The sequence below is a fragment of the Ochotona princeps genome, chromosome 5, assembly GCF_030435755.1.
Source record: "Ochotona princeps isolate mOchPri1 chromosome 5, mOchPri1.hap1, whole genome shotgun sequence".
NCBI lineage: Eukaryota > Metazoa > Chordata > Mammalia > Lagomorpha > Ochotonidae > Ochotona > Ochotona princeps.
In genome coordinates, this window is record NC_080836.1 from 103,525,076 (window position 1) to 103,550,155 (window position 25,080).

General features: G+C 50.1%; 1 protein-coding gene and 2 non-coding genes across 5 annotated transcripts in view; all 3 read left to right on the forward strand.

Moving 5' to 3' along the window:
* Positions 1-25,080, forward strand: part of ATG16L1 (autophagy related 16 like 1) — a 38,405-nt gene that overhangs the window by 10,575 nt on the left and 2,750 nt on the right. The window contains exons 5-15 of one of the 3 annotated variants that reach the window (XM_058665121.1): positions 636-887; positions 4,746-4,811; positions 7,552-7,638; positions 8,121-8,177; positions 8,385-8,432; positions 9,029-9,131; positions 11,627-11,732; positions 16,621-16,691; positions 18,504-18,575; positions 23,563-23,683; positions 23,900-24,005. In XM_058665121.1, the coding sequence (XP_058521104.1) occupies positions 636-887; positions 4,746-4,811; positions 7,552-7,638; positions 8,121-8,177; positions 8,385-8,432; positions 9,029-9,131; positions 11,627-11,732; positions 16,621-16,691; positions 18,504-18,575; positions 23,563-23,683; positions 23,900-24,005 (1,089 nt within the window). The remainder of the gene's footprint in view (positions 1-635; positions 888-4,745; positions 4,812-7,551; positions 7,639-8,120; positions 8,178-8,384; positions 8,433-9,028; positions 9,132-11,626; positions 11,733-16,620; positions 16,692-18,503; positions 18,576-23,562; positions 23,684-23,899; positions 24,006-25,080) is intronic. The other 2 variants (XM_058665122.1, XM_058665123.1) reach the window with 2 other exon arrangements.
* Positions 9,690-9,964, forward strand: LOC118757962 (small Cajal body-specific RNA 6). The gene has a single exon (XR_004995463.2). It is a non-coding gene; the product is annotated as a small Cajal body-specific RNA 6 (non-coding RNA).
* LOC118757961 (small Cajal body-specific RNA 6) lies at positions 22,740-22,993 on the forward strand. Its single transcript, XR_004995462.2, has one exon. It is a non-coding gene; the product is annotated as a small Cajal body-specific RNA 6 (non-coding RNA).

The window sequence follows — 25,080 nt, forward strand, 5'->3', positions numbered from 1 at the left end:
GGGGAAGGAGACTGGCCCATGTGAGTGCCCCAGGAGAGAAAGATTCACAGTTGTGCACTTGGCCACTGTGCACGGGCCTGGCGTCTTCCTGTGGTGGAAGGAAGCTACAGTATCCCACTTGGGAGCAGGGTAGGGTTGTGCTTGTGAGGCTTGTGTTATTGCTGGGGGCGGTGGGGGAGCGGTTCTTGGCAGCCCAGAGAAGTAGGAACTTTAGAGCTGGAAAGGAGCTTCATCTCCTTAATAAATGGAGAGCTCTCCAGAGGCTGAGAGTGGCAGAGGGTAGGCTCAGGGCCTCTCGGGAAGGTGAGTGAGAGCTGGTGAAACAGTTTTCAGAAGCTCAAGTGAAGTCTCTTTCACTCCAGTGGAGCGCCAAAGCTCCCTCCTCCAAATTCTGAAAGGTACTTTCCTCAGTCATTGATAGAGTGAATTTCATTCTAGGTGCTTCCTCTGCTGATAGCTTTTTCAAGCCCCCCCTGGGCTGGGCCTGGCCAAGAGATGGGCTAGACACGGTCATTTGGTGCAGGCCTGGTTGTGACAGCTGCCGTTCCTGCTGGCCTGCCGGGTGTACGTGGGGAGTGCTCACAGGGCCTTTGGTCTGGTGAGGCGACAGTACTCGTCCAATGTCGTGCTTTCAGAATTACAGAGTGCTTGCAGACTATCTCTGACCTGGAGACGGAGTGCCTAGACCTGCGAACTAAGCTTCAAGACCTCGAAATAGCCAACCAGACCCTGAAGGATGAATATGATGCCCTGCAGATCACGTTCACGGCCCTGGAAGAGAAGCTGAGGAAGACCACGGAGGAGAACCAGGAGCTGGTGACCAGGTGGATGGCTGAGAAAGCCCAGGAGGCCAATCGGCTGAACGCGGAGAATGAGAAGGACTCCAGGTGAGCTGTCGGGCCCAGGCGGTGCTTCTGCGTGGAGTTAGGATGACTTCAGTTCTTAAAGAAGATCAAACTGTCCGTGGGGGCAGAGAGACAGCGTGGAGAAACTCAGAAGAATTTGGCATTTAGGGAGATTTTTAGAGGTTTTGGTTTTTTGTTTGTTTGTTTTTGTTTTTTGGTGATTATTTTATTTTTGGTAATCTTTATATAGTTGGTTAGGGCACAAAGGGTCAAGGGCTACAGGAAAGTGGATAAGACCATTGTTTCCACATTAGTATTTTTTCCCCCTGTATCTGGGGTTAAAGAGGAGATAGAGTGAAGCCCTACGCATCCCAGGTCCCCAGTGTGGGACATGCTCCGAGGGTCCTACTCAAGTGGTTTTGATAGTTCAGCAGTTCTGAATTGCTGCCAGTCTCACCATTCCAAGCACTATGAAATCGCTGCAGAGGGCCCGGCGGCGTGGCCTAGTGGCTAAAGTCCTCACCTTGAAAGCCCCGGGATCCCATATGGGCGCCGGTTCTAATCCCGGCAGCTCCACTTCCCATCCAGCTCCCTGCTTGTGGCCTGGGAAAGCAGTCGAGGACAGCCCAAAGCTTTGGGACCCTGCACCTGCGTGGGAGACCCGGAAGAGGTTCCTGGTCCCGGCATGGGATCGGCGCGTACTGGCCCGTTGCGGCTCACTTGGGGAGTGAAACATCAGATGGAAGATCTTCCTCTCTGTCTCTCCTCCGCTCTGTATATCCGGCTTTCCAATAACAATAAAATCTTTAAAAAAAAAAAAAAAAAGAAATCGCTGCAGAATCCACTGGTCAACACAGTCCACCCTGGAGTCTCTGCACAGATTTTCCCTGCCAACACATGGCTGGGTTAGTTGATTGATTTGTTCTGCCCTCTGTCCTCTGTGGTGGTACCAGGTGTCCTCTGCAGGCTCACTTGAGTGTGCACTTGGATGTGCTGTCCACTGCTCCGTCTGAGCTTTTGAGGAGGCTCAGGTTTGACACGTGCACTCCACGGTCAGACCATGGAACCTGCACTTCTCTTCATGGTTGGACTTCTCAGATCAGCAGTTCTGTTGGAGGGATCCACAAAGAAACTTCATCTGAGGTGATTCCAGACCTGATTCTTGTGTGAGCATGCCAGTACAGGGTCCGGCAGAGTCCATCGCCCCAGTCAGCTTATGCACATGCTGGTGGTTGCAATTGCTGGGTCAGTTCTGCCTCCAGCCCTGTCTTCCACAAGAATCAATGGGTTTTGCAGTCTATCCTGATTCTGCCCAGCACATACTTGGCCCTTACACGAAATTTTTACGGTTAAATAGTCCCTTGTGGCCATTTGGGGAGTGAACCAGCAGGTAGAAGATCTCTTTCTCCCTCTCTGTCATGCTGCTTTCCAAATCAATGCAGTGTATCTTTATTTTATTATTATTATTATTATTTTATTGGGAAGGCAGATACACAGAGAGAAGGAGAGACAGAGAGGAAGATCTTCCATCTGCTAATTCACTCCCCAAGTGGCCAGATGACTGGAGCTGAGCCAATCTGAAGCCAGGAGCTTATTCTGGGTCTCCCATGCGGGTGCAGGGTCCCAAGGCTTTGGGCCGACTTTGATTGCTATCCCAGGCCACAAGCAGGAAGTTGAATGGGAAACGGAGTGGCTGGGACACAAACTGTCGCCCGTAAGAAATCCCAGCACATGCAAGGCGAGGACTTTAGCCACCAGGCTGCTGTGCTGGGCCTAATATATGGTAGGTAGGAAGTGGCCTTTCTGCTAAATTTCCAGGTACAAAGAATATAATATATTTTGGATGGATTTGTTTGTTTATTGTTTGTAAGTCGATTACAAAGGGAGGGATCATCCACCCTGGGATTCACAGATGGCCCCAATGAAATGAAAGCAGAAGTTTCCTGTGTGCCTCTCACTTGGGCCATCTTGTGGGTTTCCCCAGGCCTTTAGTAGGGCACTGATTGGCATGTGGAACAACTGGAACACAAGCTGGTGCCTGTGTGGGAGGCTGGCATAGCAGGTGGAGCCTTTACCCACCATGCCACAGTGGTGATCTGATAGGACAGTTTTGCAGGTTACATTCTCATCTCTTCCCCCAAGATTTCCATAAGTCATCAGGAGTAGTTTGTCTCACACTTGGAGTTGTCACTGTGGTAGAAACTTAAAGTAAATAGGCAGATCTCTGGTGACATCGTGATGGGTTGAGGTGACACTGTGAGGCCCACATCCCATTTCAGAGTCCCTTGGTTGCAGGACCAGTTCAACTTCTGGTGTGTGCACTGAGACATTAGGCTGTGTTCGTGCTGGGGTCCTGCACCTGCTGCAGGTATTTGGAAAGTGAATGGGAAACTTACCTCTCACTTGTGTGCTCTTGCTGTCTACCTTTCTCAAATAGTAAAAATAAAGCGCGATTTGCATTGTATGCAAGTTCTTGGTTGGAGCTCAGTGGCAGTGCTGGAGTGTAAATGGAAAGGCTTCTGCCCGAGAGGACGGTGGTAGATACAACCAGCGGTGCGGCCACGAGCCGGCGAGGGCTGGAGAGGAAGACGGTGGTAGATATAACCAGCGGTGCGGCCACGAGCTGGCGAGGGCTGGAGAGGAAGATAGTGGTAGATACAACCAGCGGTGCTGCCACGAGCCGGCGAGGGCTGGAGAGGAAGACGGTGGTAGATACAACCAGCGGTGCGGCCACGAGCCGGCGAGGGCTGGAGAGGAAGACAGTGGTAGATACAACCAGCGGTGCGGCCACGAGCCGGCGAGGGCTGGAGAGGAAGACGGTGGTAGATACAACCAGCGGTGCGGCCACGAGCAGGCGAGGGCTGGAGAGGAAGCTGCTCCTGGACTTAGATCTGGAGTGGTTATGTTGAACAAGATGTCATTTGATGCAGCATTGACACCGGAGATTGTGTTGTAAGTGATCTGAAGTGCAGGAGAATTTGACTAGATTATGTGGGGATACTGCTGTCTTGTTTTTTCTCACAAGTGGTACTTTATTGTTACACTAAGGAAAACATTTTGATGGAGGAATTAATGTGAAATGACTGCAAAAATCTGATTTGTTGTAATTGGGCAATTTCTTTTTTTTTTTTTTTTAAAGATTTATGTATTTTATTACAAAGTCAGATATACAGAGAGGAGGAGAGACAGAGAGGAAGATCTTCCGTCCGATGATTCACTCCCCAAGTGAGCCGCAATGGGCCGGTGCGCGCCGATCCGAAGCCAGGAACCAGGAACCTCTTCCGGGTCTCCCACGCGGGTGCAGTGTCCCAAAGCATTGGGCCGTCCTCGACTGCTTTCCCAGGCCACAAGCAGGGAGCTGGATGGGAAGTGGAGCTGCCGGGATTAGAACCGGTGCCCATATGGGATCCCGGGGCATTCAAGGTGAGGACTTTAGCCACTAGGCCACGCCGCCGGGCCCCCAATTGGGCAATTTCTAAACAAATATTTTAATATAGTATCTTGCAGACAACTACTGTTCAAAAAACCTTCACTTTTTTTTTATTGCTTTTATCATCAGAAATTCAGTTATCTGTGGCTGATCCTTAGGCACCTAGGAAATGAATGCTAGAGGTCTGTACCTTTCGTCTGTGTGATTCATGCTGTGGTTTTGTTAGTACCACGTGGAACCGTTTGCAGCAAGCTCATTCGGTTCAACCTCTGGCCTCAGTGATGCTAAAGGCCTGTAACTTCCTGGCTGCTCCTCCAGGCTTTGCTCTGGAACCATGGGGAACGTGAAACCTTCCTGGTGTGTGTTTGAGGCTTTAGGTCTCTGCTCGGGGTTAATGGTTGTTTTAAATGCACTGAATGTCTGAGTGCCATCAGAAGTGGACGTGACTGGTGGCTTTGTTTTCTTACTAGGCGGCGGCAAGCCCGGCTGCAGAAGGAGCTTGCAGAAGCAGCCAAGGAGCCTTTACCCGTGGAACAGTGAGTAGAACTGAGCAGTTCAGAGCATTAGAGTGTGTTTCTAGAAAATTACTTTGCGGATTTTAGAAAGCAAAAAGCAGGACCGGAATTGTGGCACATCACAGTAAACTTGTGCCTACAATGCTGGCAATGCCATACACGTGCTGGTTTGTGTCCTGGCGGCTCTGTATGGTAACCACCTAGTTAAACTCACTTCTCAGTGAGGCACACTAGGCCGAGTGTCACGACACAGCTCTCCCAGGCCATCAGTCTGTTGGAGGCTGACCTGAGAGTCACATACAGGCTTCCGAGTGCAGGCCTTTAAGCGCTGTGCTGCCTGCCAGGGCTCTGTGCTTTCAGAGACACTGCAGATTAAAAAGTAAGTGTATACAAAAGGAGAAGGGAGGAAAAGAAAAACCTTATACCCTAACCCTGCTATGCAGGACTTTGTGTCTTAGATGAATGTGACTTCTAGGACCGCCACTTGTGCTGGCAGCGTCCCCACAGTGCGTGTCTGCAGTCCAGCCCCCTGCGCAGGGATGGGCCTGGGAGCCCGGGGCTGCGGTGCCTGCCTCCCCACTCGGCCCAGGCCTTTGGCCTGGCCTAGCCCCAGCTGTTCTGGACATCTGGAGAGTGAACCACGTAACTCTGCCTTTCAGACATATTTTTTTGAAAAAGAAAAGCATATCCTTCTGCCGCCTAGCAATAGCATCCATCTTGTTATTATTATTATTATTTTGTTTTTTTAGTTGTGTTTTGGTGACTTCAGGTTTTTCACTTAGCAATCGTGTCGAACACAGACTTGGGCCTTTTTTCTAAACACTTAGAGTCTTGCAAGTAAAAATCGATTGGTCAAAGCTTTTGCAACTTACCAAGCATTGTCAAATTATCTTACTGTAGTTGTTCTTGTTCGTGCTGCATGTCAGCGCCCGCTGCCAATTGTGAGTCCCTGTGGCCTGCACACGGCGCTACCTCACGGCTTCCCGTGGACACTTGGGTCAGTTTTCTCTCCTTGGTCCTGTGGTCAGGTCATGCAAGCTTAGGAGATGTCGCTTTTTTCAGTTTTAGATGGAGGTGGAAGTGAATAATAGTTGACCTGAGAGTGGGATTTGGTTCTTTTTTTTTTTTTTTTGAAGATTTATTTTTATTACAAAGTCAGATATACAGAGAGGAAGATCTTCCGTCCGATGATTCACTCCCCAAGTGAGCGCAACAGCCAGTGCTGTGCCGATCCGAAGCCGGGAACCAGGAACCTCTTCCGGGTCTCCCACACGGGTGCAGGGTCCCAAGGCTTTGGGCTATTCTTGACTGCTTTCCCAGGCCACAAGCAGGGAGCTGGATGGGAAGTGGAGCTGCCGGGATTAGAACCGGCGCTCATATGGGATCCCGGGGCGTTCAAGGCGAGGAGTTTAGCCGCTAAGCCACGCCGCCGGGCCCTAATTCGGTTCTTTACATGGTGCCCTTTGTCGGCCTTGAGTGCTAGTGTGGCACAGTGGGGGCAGTGCCCTGCGCAGGAGCACACAGGAGCTCAGTCCAAGGCCACTGACTGCTCTGCCACGCGCTTCCCTGAGAATGCGTTTTAGCCAAAGGCCGCTGAGGAAAGACCGGTGTAAGCAGAAGCTGTGGGCTAGCGCCACCTACTGGTCATTTTGACCATAGCAACAAAGAGATCTTTAGGTTCAGGTCCTGTTTGCTCTTTTCTGTTTGTTGCAAACCTAGACAGGTGTGAAGGCCAAGAGGGAAATAAAGTCCAGCCGTGTTCACGTTGTGCCTGCCTGGATTCTCCTGCCTGTGGGACAGTTACACCTAATCCTAGAATAAATAGCCATGGAAAATCTAGTCTGCTTTGACATGGTTTGACTTGCTTGATGACATGTTCTTAAGTATACATTTACGTAATTCAGATAATCATTGAAAAGGAAAAATCTTGTTTCAAGTTCTTATGAACTCAAGCAGTAGGTGATGAAGCCTTGGGTTATTGTTTTTTATTATTTTACTTCTCCAGCAAGATTGCAATTCAGTAGGAAGTCATTAAGACCAGAATAATTACTTGCCTTGCCCCAGACAGAAAAACGTGATGTGCCCATTGAAAATGTGGGGGAAGGGGAATCGCGGAGGCGCTTCGGGTGCAGTAGGATAAACAGCAAAAGGAGTGTGTTGCCGTGACGTGGTCATAGCATTTGAAAACTGGAGATTTTGCTAAACGTCAGAAACAACAAGAGGTTAAAAATAAGCGTAACATGTCCATCGTCAGCATGAATAGTGTCTAGATTTTTGCTTCCCTGGTTTTTTACAACAGTGCTTGAGCCTAGGTTGTTAAATGTGGCCTGGCTGCCAGGTCCTCTTCCGGTGCCTTGTTCGCTCTGGGCTCCTCTCCTACACTGTGTCGTGGCCTCTGCAGCACTAACTCTTCTGTGAACGCCCTGCCTGCTCAGGGGAGCTGGGGGCAGTGACCTCTGCAGCCCTTCAGCTCCCGGCATGGGCTGTGCGGTTGTGGGTTCAGCAGCCTGCTTCTGTTTCTGGGAGCTGTCTTCTCACCCAAATGCAAATCTGTCTCCAACTGATTCTCAGTTGGAATTCTGGAACTGATGGGATTGCAGCTGATCTCATGCAAAAAGGAGTGGCTCCTCCCGTTTTTGCCAGGGTCCTCGCCTGTCAGTGCCATGGCCAAGTCACAGGGCCTGTCTGTGATTTGGTGTGTGCAGAACAGATTTGCCACAAACCTAATAGAACCAAAAGAATCCTGTGTCCTTCTTTGTAGGGACGATGACATTGAAGTCCTTGTGGATGAAGCCTCGGAGCACATCGAGGAGACCTCTCCCATGCGAGCCGTCAGCCGCGGAGCCACGTAAGTTGATGGCTCAGGCAAGGGAAGGAAGCTGGCACAGGTGTGGGCAGAGCAAGACTAGCCGGCTGCGCCCAAGCCTTGCGCTGTGAACTTTAAACAGTTGGGCTTTGTTAAGCAGAGCAGTTGTATCCTGGTTCTTAGAAGGGTTTGAGGATGTATTTGCTACAAGGGAAAAGAGTGAAGACTGGTTATTAGTGGCCAAGGATTTAGATCAGTTAGATTCCCTGTATTCAGCTTTTATTTCTAGGGAAGTTAGTACCCAGGAACCTTGTTTCTTTTAAAAGCTCCAGGCTGGGGTTTGCCTCCTGCCTTCCCATTGTTTCCTGGTGGTCTAGTACGGTGTTGGTTTTCTCTTGACTGGGGTTGGGGTACTCCATGAGACCCATACTTCCTCAACCTGTGTTTGGTGGGCTGTTTTGTGTTGACTGATGATTTGGGCCGAATGTTCCTAAGGTTTAAACCTGTCCTCCCCTCCTCTTTAGTAAGCGACTCTCGCAGCCTGCTGGAGGCCTTCTGGACTCTATCACTAATATCTTTGGGTAGGTTAGAAGACCTTCACCTTTCTTTTTTTTTAAATGTATATAATATATACCTAAGTGTTATGTCCATGTTTTTTTTTTTTTATTTTCTTAATGTACACCAGTTTTGGTGGTGCCATAAGTTCGGCCTTTCATTTGGCTTCTTTTTTCCCTCAACTTCCTTTCTCTCAATCTCGCTGCGTGCTGACCTCTGGCCTCTCCCTTTAGTCTGTCCGAGTCTCCCCTTTTGGGACATCGTTCTCCTGATGCTGCCAGGTGAACTGTTACCCTCTCCCAGCTCAGCATGTGAGTGTTGGTCGTTGGTGGTGACACTGATCACGCTGCACTCCCCTAGTCGGCAGGTGTCCACGTGCTAACCAGGACGCTTTGCATGTTCCTAGGAATGCCAGCAGCCCGCCGCGGTGGGCCAGTCAGGTGGACTCTGCAGTTACCCGCTTGCTCGCTCTTGCGTTGCTTCCTTCTGGCATGTGTTGCGCTCTGCTTTGCTCACAATGTGTGCCGAGGACTCCTGTAGCTGAGCATGGAAGCCACCTTGAATTAGTTTCACAGCAACGCCGAGAGCTACCGCTGAGCTAGCAGTTGTGGACTGGGGAAGCTGTTGTTCAGGATCACTTGTCAGTGTTGAGTCTTGAAGCCCATGAGTTAGTGACCAGGAGAGTGAGGTACACGCTGGCTCTCATTCCTCTTGTCCTTTGCGTGAGGATGCTGCTCGTTCTGTGGCTCAGTGGTGGGTTTGAAGGGCCTAGAAGAGACAGGCTGCTTCAACAAGATGGCCTTCGAGTCTGGTGATGTGATGAACAGTGAACCTGTGTGTACTGTTTACAAATGTCTGCCTTTCTGTTGTTTCTTAGGAGACGCTCAGTCTCTTCCCTCCCAGTTGCCCAGGATCATGTGGACACTCACCCTGGTTCTGGGAAAGAAGTGAGAGTACCAACAGCTGCCTTGAGTGTCTTTGTAAGTATGCCGCCTCCAAGCCCCACTGCCTTTTCAAGGGAATTGTCTTGCTGCGACTTGCAGCTGAGATTTCCACTGTTTTACTTTATTAACTTCAGGTTCTTAGGACTTGCAATACTGAGCAGCCAATATACTTTGCTGGCTTCAGGAAAGTCCAGGGGATGGGTCTTTCCCTGAATTGTAACTCCTGCTGTGTGAATTCTGAATAGTAGATGCCGTGGCTGCAATTAGAAAGTCTTTAATAGAAGCTGCTGCTACCTAGGGACTAACTGGGTCCTGGTACTAACATTGTCATGTCCACATAGGCTAAGTGAGCAGCAGTTGAGCCAAGGGAAGAAACAGTAACACTTGGCTCAGGGCTCCAGGAGGCACTTAAAGGATCAGCTTTCCAAGGAGGGCAAGACGTTTTGTGGTGTGCGCTTAAAGCGTGAGAAGCCTTCAGAGATGGCTGTCTGCACAAAGTGTACTAGCCAAGTGATAAGTCCCTCTAGGTGTGGGATGGCAGGTCCTTACGCCTCCAGCTCTCGTCCTGTGATCACGGTGGCCTGGCACTTCTGAGGTCGATGATGATTGGTAAAAGGTCTGATGGCACTCAGTGTCGCGGTTCCTTCCTCGCCCTCAGCTCCCAGCAGCCTGCTCTTGTTCGTCCTGCCACGCTTTAGTCGTGTGTGGAGGACAGTGGGGCAGCTGATACTTGGGATCATGTCAGTGTGTGTTTGTGAGAGTGAACAAGGCACAGCTGACGGGCATCCGACAGAACTGAGCATGAAGGAGCATGATGAGTGGCAGGTATGGGCGTGACGTGCATGATCTCAAGTTTTCAATCTGAGACCTGCTAAGGAGGAAGAGGCCGTGAGAGGATGAGGAAGAGGAAGGGACTCATCCATGCCACTTGAGCTGTAGGGGAAATTAAGAAACCAGGTAAGTGCTGCCAGTGTCCCCAGGTGGATGAGTCACCACCGTCAGTAAAATGTCTCTGGCATCTTACCGTTACCAGACTCAAGTTATGGCGAATGTCTGGTTTATTTTCCCAAAATTGCCTTTTGGGCTAGTGATCTGTGATCTCTTCATAATCCGTGTTTTCTGGTCTTTCTGTTCTCTTTACTGTGGAAGTTTTCAGCTGTGTATGCAGTGGAGAGAAAGTTCTCACCAGCTGTGTCAGGTCTCCCGGCACATTCACCGGTGTTACCGTCTCCCCACGCGTGCCAGGACAGTATGCAGCCAGTGCCAGCATGTCTCTTCCTGTCCCCGTGGTCCTTTGCAGTTTCCTGGTCCCTCCTCTTCCCAGCCTGAGACAGGATGCTGTTCGCTTGCATCCCGTCTCCAGAACAGCAAGGCCATCTTTTCAGGCCATGTGTTTCAGTGCTTACCCACCGCAGAATTTCCTGCGTGGAGAATTGAAGTTTTCCCAGGATAACTATACTTTTACTGAAAGTCTACTCAACACTCCTTTTTTGGAAGAGAACAAGCCCAAGCTTTAAGAGATCAGGAATCCTGACCAAGGGGTAACCTTTGAGTATGCTGCAGACTAACATATGTTCTCAAACAAATCTAATGTTTTAGAAAAAAGACTTGAAAGTGGACTTCCTGGTTCACACTGTCACCACTGTGTTTCCAGAAAGAGCTAAAACCCTATTATCACATGGATGGTTAGTGGCAGAACTAACCTAATCCTTAGGTTAGGATTCCGGAAAGCTTCCTTTATCATAAGAGGCCTGCACTGTATTATTTGGTAGGAAATAAGTGTTTTTTTCATTAAACAGGTGGAGAGGACTCTCCCATCCACTGTTCACTTCCCAAATACTTGCAGCAGGCCAGAAGCCAGGAGCTCAGTCTGTATTCCCCCATGAGAGGCAGGAACCTGATTACCAGAACAGTTAGCATTGCTACCTCAGGGTTTGCATTTCCAGGAAGCTTGAGCCAGGAGAACCCAGGCGTTGTGAAGTGGGGTGCTGGTGTCCTTACCAGTTCCTTAACCATTAGGCTGAACACTCACCACTTAATGCATAATATTAATTTGGACCAAAAGAGGTTCGTGTTTTAGGCCTGCAGTTAAGCTGCTAAACTAAGATTAATAGAAGTTGAGATGTAATTTTTTTTTTTAATTTTATTTTTATTACAAAGTCAGATGTACTGAGAGGAGGAGAGATAGAGAGGAAATGGAGCTGCCGGGATTAGAACCAGCGGCCATATGGGATCAAGGCGAGGACCCTTAGCCACCAGGCCACACCGCCGAGCCCAAGATGTAATTATTTTTAAGAGAAAGTAAATGGATACAGAGACTGCCTTGACACACTTGGTTTATTTGATTCTGAATACTTTTTGAGAAGGTGGCACTGTGTTTAAATAAACTGTCTCTGTCAGAAGAAAATCATGCTGGACTTGATACCCTGGCTAGGAAGCTAGTTTACTTTTGGATCCACCTGAGGTTGAGGATTTCCTTCAAGTTGGACTCCTGGAATGGTCAAGATGGTGTGTGGCTGCTTGTCTTGCAGGATGCCCATGATGGGGAAGTCAATGCTGTGCAGTTCAGCCCAGGTTCCCGCCTACTGGCCACAGGAGGCATGGACCGGAAAGTGAAGCTTTGGGAAGTGTCTGGAGGTGAGAATCATTGTGAGAATGCAAAAAGAAGCAGTGATGGTAACCTGGTCTTCAGCTATTTCCATTTTACATGATCAGTTGTCTGGCTGAAGCAGCTCTACCGTTATAGGGACACTTGACATCTGAGTAGATGTTTCCCCTGGTTTCAGTGAAGCAGTGACTGGCAATACCTGTTAGGTTATGGAGATATTTATTTGGGAACTGTTCAAGTATGTACTACTCTTATAAGACATTGTTTACCAAAGTCGTATGGCTAAAGTAGCTGTTTATGTACTTAATTATGTCAGTACAATGGTCGGGACAGGGGATGAAATCAAACCCAAGCTTGAGAGACAAAGAGGTTTTATTACGTAGAAAATTACAATTTACGCCAGCTGTAGGCAGCTGCCTAGATTTTCTTGTACCTAGGTAAATATTACATTGCTTAGGGACAAGCAGCTAACTTCCAGTGTGCCTTTTCTTTTTTAAAGATCTTAAGATCCGGGGGAGGGGTGGAGAACCTACCTCACCCATTGCCATCACTGCCTCCACTCACACATGGGGAAAGGGGGCATGTGTCACTAAGGGTTGGGGGGTCTGAAAATGGGTACGAATGGAGGCCACTTCACTGCAGATAATCCAGGAAAGTGAGATGGGTGGATCAGAAAGTAATGCAGAGGGCCTCCCTGTGTTGGGCCAAAGCACCTGCCTACACTCACAAGAGCCGGGGCTGGGGACAGGACAGGCTAGGCTAGGTCGCAGCACACACTGGCACTCACAGAACCATGTTTGGGGGGTGGGTCTGGTAGTTCTTTGGATTGACCCCTACTTTGCTGCAGTGTGTACTGACGAGTGTTGGGGCTGAGGGCAGGCCATGCCCAGCTAGGCCAGTGAGTGCAAAAGCTGGCTTAACCCATCATAATGTGTGAGAAAGGGAGCCAAGGGCGTGCCTAGTGGGTGATCTTTGGGGACATGCCTGCTAGGCCAGTGTGCTCTGGGGCTAGGGTAGGGGTGCAGAGGACTGGGTTGGGTTAGGCTGCACCATCCACTAGTTTGTGTGAGAGCCAGGGCTGAGAGTGGGACTGACCAGGCAGCTGCACCCACTCACTGTACATGTGTTGACTGGTGCAGGTGGCAGACTGAGCCTGACCCTACACCAGCTGGCACACACACGAGCAAGGGCTCAGGGTCTCCCAGGTGAGGTTTCTTAGGGAACCCCCAACTAGACCCCTGTGTTCAATCCCTGACCTGAGGGGAAATCATAAAAATGTGTGGTCAGACCCTGGAGCACATGTTACAGGTCTGAGCCACCTCAGTGGCTGTCCTCGTGCAGGAATAGGGGGAGTGTACCCAGATGAACATCAAAAAATGGAAAGATGGGCAGTTTGAACAACACTCCAGACCAGATTCTACAACAAGCACCTTAGTCTATGGGCACACTGAGGTAGACAAGGACAGCCAACAGGCCTTAGAATTCCACACCTCTGGTGTAACAAAGCCAACAACCTCTCAGAACAATGAAGATCGCTTAAATAACACCCTTGGAACATTTTAACAGCGGTAGTCTCAAGTGACATCAAATGATGCTGTTTTCTGGTGCTGCTGTAGAGCGACAGCAACAAGTGATGCATTTTCTACCCCCTTAGTCCACCAGCCCTGCAGACACAGGAGAGAAAATTGGAACAGTTATATCCTCTGCTTCCCACCCCTTTTCTATGCTACATGGATCTGTAACCCCTCAACTTTGTAATAAATACTAAAATACACAGATCAATACTTGGTGTTTGGGTTGGTGCAATGGCTAATGGCTAATGGCTAGGGAACTACAAGCACTGGCATCCCATATGGATGGCAGTTCATATCCCAGCTGCTCCACTTCCCATCCAGCTCCCTGCTTATGGCCTGGGGAAGCAGTCGAGGACGGCCCAAACCCTAGGGACCCTGCACCCATGTGGGAAACTGGGAAGAAGCTCCATTTGGGGAGTGAGCCACCAAATGGGAGATCTTTCTCTTGGTCTCTCATTCTCTTTGTAAATCTGCCTTTCCAGTTAAAGAAAAAGTTAGAGTTTGACAATTACATGAGGGTACCTGGAAGTGGGGTAACAGTAAAGCAGTGATTAAAAGTTGGTGAAACCGTCTCTTTGAACCCGTATGGGAGCTGAAGTCATGCTGCAGCACATCCAGCTGCACTTACAATGCCAACATTCCGTGTAAGTGCCATGTGGAGTCCCAGCTGCTCTACAGAAATGTGCCTCAGAAAGCATCAGAAAATGGAGTTCCAAGCACCAAGTTTCAGTCTTGCCCGGTCTGGGCCCTAATGGCCGGCTGGGGAGAGAACTGGCAGGTGAACGACCCTTGCCTCCCTCTGTGACTGCCTTTCAAATAGATGCCGGCGACTGGAGCTGTGGTCTAGCACGTGGAGTTACACACCAGACTGAGCTCCAGCTGCTCCACTGTTAGTCCAGCTCACTGTTAATTTACCAGTAAAACCAGCAGATGTTATCTCAAGTTCCTGGGCCCCTGCCACCAACCTGGGAGACCCAGATGAAGTTTTGAGCTCCTGATTTTGACCTGGCCCAACCCTGGCCATTTGGAGAGTAAACCAGCAGATGAAAGAACTATCTCTCCTAACACTTTCTTTCAAGTAAGTAAATCCTTAAAATGTAATTGAAGAGGAGGTGGCTCTGGTGTGGCATGCAAATCCTTTAAAGTCAATAAAAAAGTAAGTTAATAAGAAAACTGGATGTTTTAAATAGAATCCCATTGTCAGGCTTCCGTACCTGTGGTATGTCTGCTGTCAGTGAACAGCTCCAGCTCTCACAGCAGGCCTGTGCGCTGAAAGAGGTTTGTGTTGCCCTGGTTTCATAGAAGAGAATAAGAAAGCCCCCCGGCCCTGCAGGGTTGACCTAGTCATCCCCACGATGATGGGGAGTGGTGGGACCAGGGCTGCTCCGTGAGCCTGCCTTTCTTCACCCAACTAACACCTCCCTGTTGAGTAGCCACCAGGCTTGTTAGACTGGCAGCTCAGTGCATGGCCGTCAACAGCCAGTTGAAACCCAGGAGACGTTCCTGTTTTCCCCACAGACACTGCATTAGTAATTTATGAATGATCGTTACTGAAGCTATTCAGTTTATTTTGAGAAATAGTAAAGCCCGTAAATCCATATCCAAAAAAGCCCTTAGGGAATTTGATGAGTAAAGCCTTGGCAGGTTAATCTGCTTTGATCATACTGTTGAAATGAAGTAGAAGTAACACTATAAAGTTTTTAGTTCTTGGTCAGCGAATGTGCTCCTAAAAAATCATTGAGGGCCAATCTTTAATCTTACGTGCAGTGTTAGCTTGTCACTGAAAGGGAAACAGACACAAATTGGAATTGATGCGAGCATGATTTGTAAGTTGTCCTGAATGTACAGATGTAGCAGTGTTGGCAGTGCTCGACAGCTCGGTCGTGGCCCCAATTCAGGGCCTTCTCCCACTACCAGGTTCCCCCTCAGCTGATATTTACTGACAATTGGAGCAGACCCTTTTGTAGAAGGTTCTAGTGGGCCTGTACTCTGTCCCAGCACTGCTCAGGACTGGCACTGTCTGTTCAGCAGGAGCATGCGTTCCTCCTCGTCTTCTCAGAAGCAGGAGGTGCTAGCGAGGCGTTGAGAACTCACTCTCCCCTGGTACTGTGGGTACAGGGGCTTTATACCCCAACCTGTGTCTTTCTGAGCTCCATCTCTTGCATGGAATAGCTTCTGTTATCTTTTTATTTTTATTTGAAAGTCAGACAAACAGAGAGGAGAGACAGAGGAAGATTTTTCATCTGTTGATTCACTCCCTCAGTGGCCGCAACGGCCGGTGCTGAGCCAAAGACTGCATCACTACTCAAATTGTCATCCCGAGGACATAGGCCGTCCTCGGTTGCTCTCAGACCATGAGCAGGAGCCGAATGAGAAGTGGAGAAAGCAGTGGCCTAATTCTTTAAGAATAACTGAAGAAGGGCCCGGTGCAGTAGTGGCTAAAGTTCTCACTTTACACGGACCGGCATCCCATAGGGGCACTGGTTCCCATCCAGCTCCCTGCTTGCGGCCTGGAAAGCAGTCGAGGGCGGCTCAAAGCCTTGGGACCCTGCACCCACATGGGAGACCCGGAAGAGGCTCCAGGCTCTTGGCTCAGCGCCAGCCATTGCAACCACTTGGGAAGTAAATCAACGAATGAAAAATCTTCCTCTCTGTCTCTCCTCCTTTCTGTATATCTGACTTTCTAATTTAAAAAAAAAAGCAACTGGAGGACTTAGATGTAAAATGCTGGGTCTGCAGTCTCAGATATTCATTGTTGCTAGAGACTTGGCAGATTGTTTTGTCTTTAATGTTCTGGTGTGTTACGTGCCAGGAAGCTGGTTCTACCCATCTACCTGGCTGCTGGTGTGTCTTAGCTCACGTGCTGACGTCATCTGGTCCTACCCATCTACCTGGCTGCTGGTGTATTTAGCTCAGTGTTAACGTCATGTGGTCCTACCATCTACCTGGCTGCTGGTGTATTTAGCTCAGTGTTAACGTCATGTGGTCCTACCATCTACCTGGCTGCTGGTGTATTTAGCTCACGTGCTGACGTCATGTGGTCCTACCATCTACCTGGCTGCTGGTGTATTTAGCTCAGTGTTAACGTCATGTGGTCCTACCATCTACCTGGCTGCTGGTGTATTTAGCTCACGTGCTGACGTCATGTGGTCCTACCATCTACCTGGCTGCTGGTGTATTTAGCTCAGTGTTAACGTCATGTGGTCCTACCATCTACCTGGCTGCTGGTGTATTTAGCTCAGTGTTAACGTCATGTGGTCCTACCATCTACCTGGCTGCTGGTGTATTTAGCTCACGTGCTGACGTCATCTCACTTGCTGTCTTCTCAATCTTTTTTATGCAGACAAGTGTGAATTTAAAGGTTCCCTGTCTGGCAGTAACGCGGGACTTACAAGTATTGAATTTGATAGTGCTGTAAGTATCTAACACGGCTCCAGAGATTCATGGTACAGTTGAGGCATTTGGTATTAACATTGAAAAGTTCTTTATGTGGGTTCTTTGCCTTTTTCTGTGTCTTAAGAAAAATCATGTTAGAAAAAGATGCAGGTAGATTATAGGGTTCATTGTCTATTAACTCAGCTAAACTCGGGTTTGGGTTTCTAAATTAGGCTATAGTGTTACTAGTTACTCTTTGATTCTATTTCATAGTCGCTCGGGACCTGTGTGGTCCCTACACACAGGGATCCACTATGTAAACGGGAGTGGTGGGAAACACAGTGTGCTTACCAGATGAGAGACCTGGCAGAGGAAATACCATGAAGTAGTGTTTCATTTTGGGACAAGATCTGGGGACCAATCCAGGACCTTTGAGGTGGAGTTAATTGATAACCAACCCAGAAAGTCCCTCTCGAGCCAAGGAGACTGAGGAAAGGGTTCTGGTGGGACTGGAGCAGTGGCTGGTGTGCAGGTGGTGGCTGGGTGGTGTGAGGGTAGTGGCTGGTGTGCAGGTGGTGGCTGGGTGGTGTGAGGGTAGTGGCTGGTGTGCAGGTGATGGCTGGTGTGCAGATGGTGGCTGGTGTGCAGATGGTGGCTGGTGTGCAGGTGTGAGGGCAGTGGCTGGTGTGCAGGTGGTGGCTGGGTGGTGTGCAGGTGGTGGCTGGTGTGCAGGTGGTGGCTGGCTGGTGTGCAGGTGGTGGCTGGTGTGCAGGTGATGGCTGGGTGGTGTGAGGGCAGTTCTCGATTCGCATGAATCCCCATCTGCACTGGCATCCCGAGGGAGCCTTTGCCCGTCGGGGTTGGGGGGTGGTCCTGCTGCATTCACACAGCACTGGGCACAACTGCTCTGGTAGGGCAGCTGTCTGCAGCTGTTGCTTTTAGAAATCTGAGAAATGATGTGTGGGTCATAGTGTATTTGTATTAAAGAGGCAAGACCAGGAAGAATTTTTAAAGACAGGTGTGGCGTGAAATTCGGGGATGTTTGAGCTGGGGGAGATGGGTCTGCAGTGACTTCATGGCTCAGTGCTTTAATTATGACCGAGGAGAGGGTGTGGCAGGTGGGCTGCAGAGGTAAGGGTCTCACTGGGCACCTGAAGGTGGATAGTGTTGGAACACTGCTTTTTAAGAGATGAGGGACAAGCTGGGGTGCCTTGAGGTTCTGGCTTGGACAGCATGTAAAGAATTAGTGTTGGGCCCAGTGCAATAGCTTAGTGGCTAAATCCTCACTCTGCATCTGCTGGGATCCCAAATGGGTGCCAGTTCATATGCCAGCTGCTCCACTTCCCATCCAGCTCCTTGCTTGTGGCCTGGGAAAGCAGTGGAGGACAGCCCAGAGCCTTGGAACCCTACACCCGTGTGGGGGACCTGGAAGCAGCTCCTGGCTTCGGATCATCTTAGCTCCGGCCGTTGTGACCATTTGGAGAGTCAACCAGTCGGCGGAAGATCTGTCTCTCCTTCTCTCTGTATATCTGCCTTACCCATTAAAAAAAAGACAAATAAATGCATGTTGAAAAAAATAAGAGTTGGTGTTGGCTGCTGTTTGGGATGTTGAGTAGGGAAGGCCGAGTGTCCTGTTGAACCTGTGCTTGCAGAGGCAGGTGAAGTGGGGAGCAGGAGTAAGTCTGAACTTGGAGGAGCTTGGTGGCGGCGCCGTGGTAGAAGCTGGTATTGAGATAGCCGTGGAGTCTCCGGCGTCTGAACCTTCCTAGACTAGATGATTAGGGAATTGGTTTGTGTGAACGGAATGTTTTTCTTTCAAGTGAAGTCATGTTTCTTCCTTATGCTTTGTAGGGCTCCTACCTCTTAGCAGCTTCCAATGATTTTGCAAGCCGGATCTGGACTGTAGATGACTATCGATTACGGGTAAGGAAGACTCACGTCAGAAAGTGCCTCCACGTGGCAAGCAATGTAGAAGAAAATAGCAGGGCTCTCATGTGGGTGCCTCTGTTTTCCCAAGAAGTCACACTTGCTTCACTGTTCTTTTTTTTTTTTTTTTTTTCTCTCCTTGGAAAAATTTGTTTCCAAGTTGGCATTCTCTCTCCAAGGTTCGGTTTCAAAATATATGAAATTCGATCCCTTGAATTTCCATGAAAGATTTGGGGTGCTTTGGTTCAGAAGAACCAGCTCCTGTGTGTGGCAGGTAGCAGTCTCAGCTGAAGCTAGCGTATCCCAGCTGAGCCTGAGCCCTTGTACCGTGCAGAGGAGAGCAGGAAGGGGAGCGTCTGACGAGCCCATGATGGAGGCGAGTGGTGCTGAGGAGCAGGAACTGGAGCTGCGACCAGGGCTGACGCCAGCCAGGGGACGGTACTGTGGTCGGCTGGCGAGGCATCCTGCAGTGGAAGCAGCTTGCTTGTTCTGAGGGCTGAGTCCGCTGCTCAGCATAAGCTCCAAGGGATCCTCAGTGAGCTCCTCCAAAAACACTGCCCAGACAGGATGGAGGGGTCCGTGCTGCCTGAGCCGGACTACCTGCACGGAACAGGCTGCTGAGCGGCTTGTGCTAGTGAGATGGGGGGTGCGGGTGGAGCTGGACCCACCTGGCAGCATGTCGCTTGAGCTTTGTTTGCTTCTGAGAGTGGGTGGAAGCTCTGGTACCAAATGCTAGCCCGTGTCTCTGAGACAGTACTGCCTGAGTGTCAGATGAAACAGGATCCCCTCCTACACTGCAGTGGGGTCTGTCCAGGGGACGTGCGCTGCCACGGGGCCTGTCCTCGGCTGCCTGAGCACGTGTTCAGCTGAGACCTCACCCATGGCAGCGTGGCCGCTGTGTCAGAGGCCCACCCAGCAGTGCTGTCATCCTAAGCACATCTAGTTAGTTTTGGTAGTGGTCAGAATTTACAGAACTGGAACCCATATCAGCAAATGCAATGATTTTTCCCTTTTTTGTTTGTTTGTTCTTGTTTTAATTGAAGATCAGAGTAGCAAGGAGAAAGAGATGCCTTTTACTAATTGGTTCTCTGCTCACATGGCCACAGGGATCCAGACTGGGCCTGGATGAAACAAAACTCCCATTTGGATCCCTTGTGTGGGTGGCCGGGGTCCCAGTATCTGGGCCGTCTTTGCGTTGCTAGGCACATTAGCAGGGAGCTGGATCAGAAACTGAGAAGCTGGGCTTAAACTGGTCCTCTCATTGGGAAGCTAGTGTTGAAGGCAGCTGTTTAACCTGCCACCACACTGCCCCTAGAATTATCAGCTGATTCCATTGTCCATGAACTAATGAGCTACTTCATGTATTACTGTATTTAATCCTCCGAGAAAACAGATGTGACTGGATGAGAAAATGGGCTCAAGTAAGGCCTCCCTGTCGTCCCCCCACAGATGGACTAAGGTCAGGACTGAGACCTCCCTTGATCCCCTGGTGCGGCTTAGATCCCGACAGAGCAGAAGTGGCCCAGGTGGCCCAGGAAGAGCCCGTCCTGGGGCTTTGGAGGCCAGGGAGTGCAGTGAGAAGCAGCTGGTCTGTTGCTGGCTTCCTGTATTGAAAAGGGTACAGGTCTGTAGAGGCCCAGCTGCTCCGGAAGATCTGCCTGCAGCCTGCCCAAGGTCCTCCCCCACCCCCACCCTGTGCAAGAGTGAAGAACTGGCCACACTGGGGAGTGGCGGCTGGGTGCTGCCTTTGATCTGACAACTTCCTGAGCAGTTCTGCACTCTGTGGGCACTGGCTGGCTGTGGCTGCTGTTAACATTAGCTGTGTGGCTAAGGTGTTGCCGAAACTGACTGTTTTGTCTTTGTGGATAGCGTCAGCCCACAAGGTCTGCTCTGAGGCTGTCGAAGCTTGTGGAAAACAAGCCTGGTAAAAAGCGTCAGGTCTCCAAGATAGAGGCCCAGGCCGTCGTCCCATCTGAACCCTAGTGAAAAGTGGAGGGTGAAGGTCATGTGAGCTCAACATTAGGAACAAGGTGAACAGAAGCCTATGCTTCGTCGCTAAAAAGGCTAGTAATACAGATAAAAAGCAGGAAGTTAAAATATCCTTTTCTTTATTACAAAAGACAGAGAAACCTTGAGACAGATCTCTGTCTGCTGACTCACTCCCTTAAAGACTCACAGTAGCTGTGGCAGGGCCAGCCAAAGCCAGGAGTCAAAAGTTTAACCCCGGGCCCAGAGCAGTAGCCTAGTGGCTAAAGTCCTGGCCTTGGATGTGCCAGGATCCCATATGTGTCTCCTCTCTGTAAATCTGACTTTCCAATAAATAAAAGTATCACTACCAGAATTTGAAAATAAAATTAAAAACCTCAATCCCAGGCCAGGGATCCAAGAACTCGAGCTCTCTTGCAGCCTCCCCGAGTGTGCACTCGCAGGAAGCTAGGTCGGAAGTAGAGCTAGAGCTCGATGCCAGACGCTGCAGTAGGGACCGTGGGCCTCCCGGCAGCCTCTCCGGCCCCACGCCAGCATCACCCCTCTGTTGTGTGCTGCCGGGTTTTAGGACATCAGCCTGCAGGCCTCACACAGCCCGCAGACTGGTTCTCTTCACCTTCCAAGGCAGTTTCAGACAAGATTTGAGATTCAGTCATTTATGGCAGGCTAATTTTTTTTAAGTTGATAATTTTGTATGGCTTTCAAATGACGGAAATATCCAAATGGCTCTTGTTTAAAAAAAAAAAAAAAAGTTTACCCACCCCTGAGTTAGAATATTTCAGAATTGGGTTTGTGCTCATCTCTGTATGGTCTGGGTTGGTGTGAGTATTGCCTCAGGTGCCAAGATCTGCAGATCCCAAATATAAAATACCGCAGAGCCAGCGCTGCAGCACAGCACATCACCACTGCCCCACCAGCACCCATTTGGGCACCAGCTCACATCCTGGCTGCTCCACTTTAGATGCAGCTCCCTGCTAGAGGCCTGGGAAAAGCAGTACAAGATGCCCGAGTGTTTGGGTCCCTGCCACCCACCATGGGAGACCTGGGTGCAGCTGCTCTCCTCGCTGACATCTGACTCTCTGTCACTCTCAAATTACTTTTTAGTAAGATACGATGTTTGTCTAATGTACACATCTTCTGTATTTTAAATCATCTTGGATCACTCAGTAAAAACTAACACAAATAAATAACAACAAAAAAGCTGTATTTCTTAACAAGAGAGAGGACCAAAATCTTGCAGATTCAGTGCAGACAGAATTTTTGTTGTGAGGTTTTCCATTCTGTTCGTGGGTACTGACAGTCACTACGTGCCCTTTTGAAGAGCAGCGTCTGTTTCTCCTTACGTAAAAGTCAACAGTATGTCCCAGACTTTGAATTTTGGATGAGAGTTCCTTGTTAAAGCGTGAGAAGTTGTTAACTTGTGTTCTTCCCCTGGATTATACAACTTGGGTGCTGCAGCCTCCTGGCAGGGCTTGGGGCTGGGTGCCCCCCTCCCTCAGCAGTGACAGGTGCTGTCCTGGTTCCTGAGAGGGTTCCCATCTGCCCGCTGTCCCACTGGAGAAGGAAGGTGTCAGTGTGACGAATCTACAGAGAATAAAGACCAGCTTTTAAGGTGTTTAACACTGAATTGTTGGATTGGAGCTAAGTTGTTGCAGCTAGCCATGTTGGGACTTTTCAAAGGATTCTTAAGAATGAAAATGTCAGTGAATTATGTCCAGCCTTGAGGTTACATCCCAGGGCCAGCGTTTGGTACAATGAGTCCAGCCACTGAATTGACCCTGGTATCCCATATTAGAGCGCCAGCCAGTTCAGCCCCTGGCTGTTGGGCTTCCGGCCCAGCTCCCTCAGATGTGCCTGGAGGCCGTAGAAGGTGGTCCAAGTACCTGGGCCCTGACACTGGTATCCCGTATTACAGCGCCAGCCGTTCAGCTCCCAGACCAGCTTCCTCTGATGTGTATGGAAGGCAGCCCAAGTACTTGACCCCCGAGGTCTGTGTGGAGTTGTTGGCTCCTGGCCTCAGCCTGGCCCAGTCAAGGGCGTTTGTAACCATTTGAAAATAAATGGATAAAAGAGCAGTCTGTATCTCTGTTGCTCTGCTTTTCAAATAAAAAGTAATGATAGCTCCTTCTTAAATATCAGTCCCAGCCTGAGAAGAGGACAGTGATAGAGCATAAAGAGCAGTAAGAGCAGTAAAAGGTCTGATTGCCCAGGTGCCCCTGCCTCCCGGCTGGCCCCGGCTGCCTCTCATGGGCTCTAGCTGTGCTCTGTGGGCAGAGGTGCTGCTGACACTGTGGGATATGTCCGTCCTGCCTGCCCTGCTGAGCCTTGGTACGGCGCTGTGGGTGACATCCAACAGCACTGTCACCAAGGGATCTGATGGCTGGGAGTGCTGGCAGCTGTGGTGTGATCTGCCATTTCAGACTGAGGCCTCCCAGGTTTTCGGAATGAAAGACTGGTCTCCCCTGGGAGAACCAGTTACACCTGACCCTGTCTGCTCTGAGTTAGTGTGGACTATGAGCAACTCTGGCTAAGTTGCTTTGTACTGGGTTGCCCAGATGTTTGACAACTCAGCCAGGCTGCCAGGCTGCAGGCAGGTGCCTGCTCTGAGATGGCTCCAGGGGGTCCTCGCTCTGCCCCTCCTTTTCTGGAGGACAGGGAATGGGACACATGGAGTTTGGTGGTAATGACGCTGGCTTAGTGGGAGATGGATTCTTCTGGTGTTGCTACTTGGATTGAGGGCAGTACCACAGATGGGCTTTCTGGGAGTTTCTGCCAGCTGCTCCCATGGTGGAGCGCTGCCAGATGCTGCTGTGTACGAAGCATGCGACCTCTTTGGTGTGCGCTCACTAAATGAGGTGGCGCCCCATGTCTCATGCCACTTCTCCCTTTGCTTTCTCGTCACTTCGTTCCTGCGGGATCTGCGACCGACTGGAGATAGGGGTGCTGTGGCTCCTCCACCAGCCTGGCCCAAACTCAGGACACTGTGTTCTCTTTCTAGCACACACTCACGGGACACAGTGGGAAAGTGCTCTCTGCCAAGTTCCTGTTGGACAACGCACGAATTGTGTCGGGAAGTCACGACCGGACCCTCAAACTCTGGGATCTACGCAGCAAAGTCTGTGAGGAGATTCAGTCTCTCTGTGTTTGTGTGCTTAGACCTGAACCGGGAGCTGTGCTGTCATTGGAGGTGTGGGTGTAGTGCCATGCTCGGGCAGTAGTATTTGTTGTTTGGGACTTGCTGAAGTTGGTGATGCTGGCGACGGAGTGCTTAGTGTGTGGCAGTGGTGTGTGCCCAGCCTCGCGGTGCCTGCCTGACGGACGATGTCTGCTTCCAGGCATAAAGACAGTGTTTGCCGGATCCAGTTGCAATGATATTGTCTGCACCGAGCAGTGTGTCATGAGTGGACATTTTGACAAGAAGATTCGTTTCTGGGACATCCGGTATGACACCCAGGGACTTACAGTTCTGGGGGAAGTAGACTAGAGGGTCTATGGAGTTTTTGGTTTGTTTAGATTTCTTTGAAAGGCAGAGTTATAAAGAGCGACACCTTCCACTTGTTGGCAGGTCCAAGCCAAGGGCCAGGAGCTTCTTCACCATCTCCTGTGGCTTGCAGGAGCCCTGGAGCCTGGACCATCTTCCTCTGCTTTCCCAGGCTCGTTAGTAGGGAACTGGATCACAAGGTAGAGCAGCGGGGACTCAGATGAGCACTCAGGTGGGATGTGGGTGCTGTAGGCCTTTTCTTAACGCACAACGCCAACCCTGAGGGAGGGTCTGTGCTTTCAACCCCCGGAGGAGAGGAGCACCAGTGCCCCTCTGCTCTCACTGTTGAGTACTTCGGCAAGCCATTGCTGAGCTGGCTCGTGTTCAGGTGTTTCACTAACTACACGATCAGCACAGGCGGCTCCAGGTAGTGAGGCTTCCTGCCACAGGCAGTTGACACTGTGACAAACAGCAGAGCGGTGGAGTAGACAGGTGCCTTTGTCCACAGTGTGACCGCGTTAAGCTGCACTCAGCTGCCGCTTGGAGATACTCCCGGCATGGCTGACCCTGGGCCGGGGCCAGTGAGCTGCAGGGGTGGGTTGTGATCTAAGTGTCACAGACTTTGTAAGCCATTTCCGAATAACTTAATCCTTAAGCCATTGAAAAGCTGCCAGAAAATGATTGCTTCACAGTTTATGGCGATTACTTTGATGTCATATCTAGAGGACATTTAGGGGAGTCGTGAAGTTGCTGAGGACCTGAATTGAAGGTGGTCGAGAGAGATGCAGAGGAAAGATTCTCAGAGAATCTGGGCACAGCTTGCTAATAGGTCAGGTTGGAAGGTGAGGAAAGGCAGAGAAGTAAAGCTGGGTGCTGCTGCAGCAGCAGATGAAGCCTGCACCTGTGGTGGCAGCATCCCATGTGGGTGCTGCTTCAAGTCCCAGTAGATCTGCTAATGTGCTGGGAAAGCAGCAGAAGATACCCCGGTACAGTAACCTGGCCACCATTGTGGGAGACGAGCTTGCAACGTCAGGC